The sequence below is a fragment of the Emydura macquarii genome, unplaced genomic scaffold (genome assembly GCF_026122565.2).
Source record: "Emydura macquarii macquarii isolate MOO-44397 ecotype Brisbane River unplaced genomic scaffold, CSIRO-AGI_Emac_v2 contig_2292, whole genome shotgun sequence".
NCBI lineage: Eukaryota > Metazoa > Chordata > Testudines > Chelidae > Emydura > Emydura macquarii.
This window is the reverse complement of record NW_027132429.1, coordinates 592,003-598,616: the sequence shown is the minus strand read 5'-3', so window position 1 is coordinate 598,616 and position 6,614 is coordinate 592,003. Positions and strand designations below refer to the sequence as shown.

The window sequence follows — 6,614 nt, the reverse complement described above, 5'->3', positions numbered from 1 at the left end:
ACTCTTTCCTTATTTCTAATTTGAATTTATAATTCCAGCGTTTGGTTCTTGTTATACCTTTTGCTGCTATATTTTGCCACCTTACCTATCACCTCTTATTCATTACAGAGCTGTCAGTGCTCACTTCCAGTCATCCCATAATGCCAGTGCCCCCCACAAATATCTGCAAAGCTACTTCTTTATCTCCCTTCAGATTTCTCCTCAAAACTCTCTTATGCTGTGGTAGCCTCAAAAAACTTGAGAATGGTTAGGCTGCTGGAATGCAGAGACCACTGCCCATCATGCTGACCAATACTGGATCCTTGTTTCCTTGCATTCTCCTGTCTGCCTATATCCACCTGTTGTCTGTTGTCTTATGCTTTGAGTGCAAGTCCCTCAGGGCAGGGACAGTCTTTTTGCTCAGTGATTGTACAGCGCCTGGCACAATGGGGTCCTGGTCTCTGACGAGGCTCCCTAGGAACTACAGTAATCATCATCATCTTTTTCCAATCCCAAGCTTGTGTAGGGCCAAACTCTGCTAAAACAAATAAAATAATAATAATATAAGAAGATGATGATTAACGACGACCCTTTTAGTACCTGGCTTTTCTTTCCCATGAAGATATTTATCCATTAACCTAATCTAATGCACCCGTGGCTCTAGTTATTAGCCACCTGAGCTGTATTGTAGCATTAGATTATGTAACATTTGTAAAAATTCACACAAGAGAACAGTGTAAGAAGTCAGGCATTTTATATACATAGAAATGATTGGCAAGAGGGCAGGAGAGGAAGCACAAGCAGGGTAGGGGATATTACGGCAGAGGCAATGTCTGAATGAAGGTGTGTCAGCCTTGTGTTACATCATCCCTTAGCTCAAACCGTTCCATTTGGACTGCGACCGTGAGCACTGGTTTGGTGTGTGTTAAGTCGGGCAGCCGGTCATGATCATGGCTTGGGAGAACTCATCAAATTCCTCGCACAGGACCTGGAAATCCGCCTCCTGGCAGTCACTCTCGTTTGGCCACTTCTCGATCCAGGTGTCCTTGCTAATGATGTAGGTGATGCTGGAATGGGGAGGAAGAAGGTTTGTGCCTTTGATCTCAGGATTTACTGTTCATCCATGAGTAATCTATCTGCTTGGTTCCTCAAGGCTGGCCAGGCTTTGCCCTGTTAGTGTAACTCACACCCACACAACACGTCCCTCTCTGGGGGAGGCTGGGCCACATCTAGAGGTTGATGAGTCTGTTACGGCCTTGCCTATCAGGTCTTTTAGCTCAGGCAGCGGAGGCTCATGCTTTAAGTTCCAGAGGTCCCAGATCCAATCCACGCCACCATCAGCCTGTCTGGGATCCCGATGTAACCAATGCCAAAGTCCGAAGCCCACATCTGACTTGTGTAATGGGCGTAGCCAGGAGTGATTTTCTGGCAGGGCCTGTGATTGACTTGGGTGGGCCTGGGCCACTGCCTGCTTCCCGTCACGTGACCAGAAGCAGGAAGTTCAGGTAGCGACCAGCCAAAAGCTGCCTGACACTCCAGGGTAGCTTAGGCAGAGTGTCGGCAGCAGAAGCAACAGATTAGGTGGGCCTGCTTTCAAAGTGGGTGGGCCATGAACTGACTGCTTCCACTTTTATCTTTAATATGGAGGTGGAGCCTAGCCAGAGATTACAGTTCCCAGCATGCAATGCTCTGTATTCCGCCAGACAGATTAGGATGGAAGTCTCTGCAAGTAAATGCACTATTCTGTGAAATGTTTGTTTTTTCAATAAAAAATGTATATTTTTCACTGAAAGCTAATGCCTGAAAACTGAACTATTTTGATTCAACTTTCCTGCCATGGTGCCTCATGGGAGATGTAGTTTGTTTTCTCATGCTTCCATTCTTCTCAAAATTGGTCAAAACCCCCAGCCAGACTACATATCACATGGTGCATCGCAGGAAGAAATGGAATGCCCTCCCCTCACCTAGAGGTGAGAAAGTATTGCATCATGGGAGATGTAGTCTGACCAGGGAGCCCAGCCTAGAGAGAAGAATGAGAGCACGAGGCACCCAAACTACTACTTCCATGAGGCACCAGCACAGCTTTTACAAACCAAAATATTTTGTTTGTTGGTTTTTCACCAAAAAGTAGAAATTTTCCATGGGGGAAAAATGATTTCCAGCCAGCTCTAATTATCATAGATCATGAAGGAGGCCTCTTGATAATTTATTGCACTGGGGTTTGTTTGGGTCTCTCCATAGCTACAGAAAACTGGATGATAATAATAATACTTTGTCTCATGGTATCAACTAGGAGCCCCAGTCATGTATCAGAGCTCCATCGCGCTAGATGCCATACAAATACAGAACAAAAAGATGGTTTGTGCACCAATCTAAGTCTCTTTGATACATTTTTATATACAATAAATATTTTGCAATGTAGAAAGAGTTAAATATGAATGTTCTATTATGGCACATATATAATAATGAAAATAATTGCATGGTAAATTAATATTTTCCCACCCTTTCTATGGAAAAATGGACTGATAAACCACACAACTACTTGGGAATACTGACAGAACTTTAGCTGTGATTTGTGCTAGTGAAAAACATGGGTGGTTGCTAGCAAGGAGAAACTGCAGCTGCAATCTTCCGCCCTACAGCACTGGCCTGAAAAAGCTTGGAGGGTAGGTTACTTACTTAGTTTTCAGGTCCCACAAGTCACTGCTGTGCCCCCAGATCAAGTAGTTCCTGTTAGGCTCCAGCCTCAGAGACTCCCTGCACTTCACATGGCTGATGAATGGTCGGGTTTTTCCTTGTGAATTTTCATCAGTCCCTGAGGAGGAGAATAAAGATGGTTATTTAGATGTTCCAGGTAATGGAGCTAATGGTGCTTGTTTCTCAGAGTCCAGAATGGGGAGCTCTCACCTTCTTTAATGACTAGCAAAATTTCCATCATATAGTTGTCATAACTGTTTGATTCTTCAGTTCTAACAAGCCTGGTCTTATACACTGAGGGGAAAGAAAGACACTGGTTAAAGGCTGTAGCAGTTTTCTGTATGGAAATTGGTGTGTGGTCTACCCACTGAGAGGGAGAGAGAACTGAGCAATCAACAGGGTAAAAAGACCTTGATCCCTTCCATTTGTTCTAAGATTCCTCCAAGGCTTGGATTAGGAGTTTCACATCATTCTTTTGATCTGGTGCTGACAGTAGTGACATAAGTGGTAGCCTGATAGTTTCATCAAAGGACATTTTGGCAGCTTGTTATGACTTCAATGGCTGCACCTAAACTGGGTTTAACAGTGTGAGTGGAAGGGGTGGCCAAAGAAGACTCCAGATTGATACTGTAAGCCTTTTATTTGGGTCAAAACCTGAGCATTGCAAGGCCTGGGCCAAAACCAGAGCGTCACATCTGAATCTGAATATTTCTGTGCAAAAGGCTGGATTTGAATTCTTAGACCATATGGTTTTGACTGCAGGTTGGGTTCAAAATCAGAAGAGGTCTATTTTCCAGATCTTGTTGGTAAAGCAGGTGAGATCTTGTGAGAACAGCTGATTTTGTGAGATTTCTGCCATTTTAGAGACCCAAAATCTCACGAGTCCTTTGTATTGGTAAATCCAAAACCTACCCTTAGTTAAACCTCAAATCCAGATATAAGTTTGAACCATGTCTCTACTCTCACATGTGAGAGTGATCCAAATAGCAGATTTACCATAATCCACTCCAGGTTCACATGCCATCTCAATTCGTTTGTTCAGGGTGGTGGGACCGCTCATCTTGTTCTGTATGAAGCAGTTTTCTGCAGGGAGGAAGAAGGAGAGAGTCACCAGGGAAGACATTCAAGTAGAGCTGGGTGAAATTTTTCAACCAAAATATGTTTAGCGCAAAAGGCAGATTCAGCAACAGCAAAACATTTTGCAAATTCATGTCAAATTTGTCAAATTGTTTGTTTTGGACCTCCCCCCAAAACATTCTGAAATATATAAACATTTTGTTCCGACATTTTTTAAATCAAAATGTTTCAATTTCTCACTTCAAAATGACTTTCTTTTTTAAATCTAGTGATGAAAAGCACTAGAAGAGAGCTAGGCTTTATTACTGAACAGTCCAAGATCCTGCATCCTAGCCTGCCCTGCTATGGTGTAAGCAGAAACAGGACCCTCCTTACCCTCTGCACACCGACAAACATCCCCATGACAGATCTTATTGAGAAAGCCGCTCTCTTTAGGCAGGCGGTAGAACGTGGTGCATCGGTCATCTACAAAAAGAGCACAGAATCACAGGTTAATAGATTTTAAGGGATCACCATTGTGATCTCACCTGACCCGCTGTATCATACAGACTGCAGAATTTCACCCACCATACCTGCATCAGGCCCATATCTTGTGACTGATCCAGACTCTATTGTTTAGAAAGACATCCAGATATGGACAGTGTTCCCCTTCGTACAGATTCACATCCACAAACTGTAGCTCTTAGGGGACAACCCTGAAGCCCTTACTCAAGCCAAACTCTCACTGAGATCATTGCCAGAGTATTGGCTGAGTAAAGTGTGAGTCACGACTAAGATTTGAAACCAAGTAGAGCAGTGAGAGAGACTTTAATGCCTTGAATCTATTGGGGGGACCTAGGTGATGCTGTGCCCTAGAACAGGAATTCGCAACCTTTTCCTCTCTGAGGCCCCTCCAACATGCTAGAAAAACTCCAGGGCCCACCAGGGTGGAAGCGGGGGGTCCTCAGGGCTCCAGGCTTCACTCACCTGGTGGGTGGAAGCTCAGGACTTTAGCCCTGCGGGGTGCTGGGGCTCAGAACTTCTGCCCCACTGGGGGGGGGCTCCATAGGCAGAGTTTGACTTCTATTTTGGGGGGCCAGCTCCATACAGCGGGGACTGGGAAGAGAGTGCCACATCCACCACCTGATTCATCTCAGCAGGCCACCCAGTACTGTCTGGATTGGGGGTGCGGGCACAACCAAAAATTATAACTCAAAGCGGGGATGGGGGCTAACTCAAAAAGTTTGAAAACCAGTCAGGGTGCAGGGAGCGGATAGATGGGGCTGTGTGAAGTAAGGTGGGGTAGCTCAGGGTGCAGGGAGGGGATAGATGGGGCTGTGTGCCCGGGGAGAGCCCCCCCGTGGTCGCTGCTCCTCGGAGGGCTCTGCCAGCAATGGAGCAGGATTCCCCCACCCAGGCAGCTCTTACCGAAGCAATCAAAGGGGGCTGGGAGCTGAGTAGTAGCTGCAGCCCCGAGGCCACTGAGCACCAGCAGCAGATGGGAGTGCCATGGTCCACCGATCCATGGCACCAGCCAGAGTAGCAGCCGCCCCTCACTGCCCAGCTGACTCCAGCTTCCGGCCTCTGACCTGACCAGGGGACATGACCTTGGGGAGGGAGAGAGGAGGAGGTGCAGGGGGTTTGGAGCTGCCCACCCTGCTCTGGTTAAGGCACTGCAGTTTGGGGTGGCAATGGTCCCTGTGTCCCTCTCCAACTCAACCCATTGGCTCGGGGCTTCTGCCCCACAGGACGCTGGGGCTCATGGACCACTTGGGGGGGCACGGATTCCCGGCTGAGAACCGCTGTCCTAGAAGAAGAGACCAACTGGCCATTTAATCTAGAGATTATCCTGCATCAAATCATTGTATCTTCATTTAATAGATTTTAAGGCCAGACTAGATCATGTAGACTGACCTCCTGCATTACACAGGCCAGAGAATTTTATTCAATTACCTCTGTACTCCGGTAATGTGTGTCTGACTTTAAGCGTCTTTGAGAAAGTCTTGATTTCATGACAGTGTAGTTGTAGCCATGTCGGTCCCAGGATATTAGAGAGACAAGGTGGGTAAGGTCATATCTTTTATTGGACCAACTTCTGTTGGTGAGAGAGACAAGCTTTCAAGCCACACAGAGCTCTTCTTCATGTCTGGGAAAGATATTCTGAGCATCACAGCTAAATGCAAGGTGGAACAGATTGTTTATCACATGTATTTAGCCCATATTCTAAGGGACCATTCAGCCAGACCCTGCCAGAAAAACAGATGCAAAACCTGCAGACATATCCATTGCTACAATGATCAACACCCCCCACAACACGCCTTTCAAGATCCACGGATCTTAGGCATGCTGATCACATGTGATATTCTTCATCGATCATGTGCACTAAATGCCCCAATGATAGCAACTATGGGTGAAACCAGATGTTCACTATGCTCTCGAGTGAACTCACACAGGAAAATGATAAAAGACAAAAACACTCAGCCACTTGTGAGGGAACACTTTTCACAAAGCGATCACTCTATATCCAACCTATCAGTCCTCATCCTCAAATGACACCTGCACAACTCTTTCGAAAGACAAAGCTGGGAGCTTAAATTCATAACTTTGCTAGACTCTAAAAATCATGACTGAACAGAGACACTGGATTTATGACTTATTACAACAATCTGTAACCCACTTAACCCTCTCTTTTTGTCTTCTGACTGCAAAGGTGTTAACGGGCCACTCAACCTTGAATGGTCTCTTAGAATATATGATAACTACTTATGCTAAACAATGTGTTCCACCCTTTAGCTGTGACACCCAGAAAGTTGAAGAAGAGCTCTGTGTGGCTCGAAAGCTGTTGTCTCTCTCACCAAAAGAAGTTGGTCCAAAAAAAGATA

General features: G+C 45.7%; 1 protein-coding gene across 1 annotated transcript in view; it reads right to left on the bottom strand.

Annotated features, from left to right (window-relative positions):
- Positions 1-716: 716 nt before the first annotated feature.
- LOC137161291 (A.superbus venom factor 1-like) overlaps positions 717-6,614 on the bottom strand; it is a 52,785-nt gene continuing 46,887 nt past the window's right edge. The window contains exons 36-40 of the mRNA XM_067560427.1: positions 4,129-4,218; positions 3,673-3,759; positions 2,887-2,970; positions 2,659-2,794; positions 717-1,046 (exon numbers count right to left, since the gene is read on the bottom strand). Coding sequence (XP_067416528.1) covers positions 905-1,046; positions 2,659-2,794; positions 2,887-2,970; positions 3,673-3,759; positions 4,129-4,218 — 539 coding nt within the window. The 3' untranslated portion in view covers positions 717-904. The remainder of the gene's footprint in view (positions 1,047-2,658; positions 2,795-2,886; positions 2,971-3,672; positions 3,760-4,128; positions 4,219-6,614) is intronic.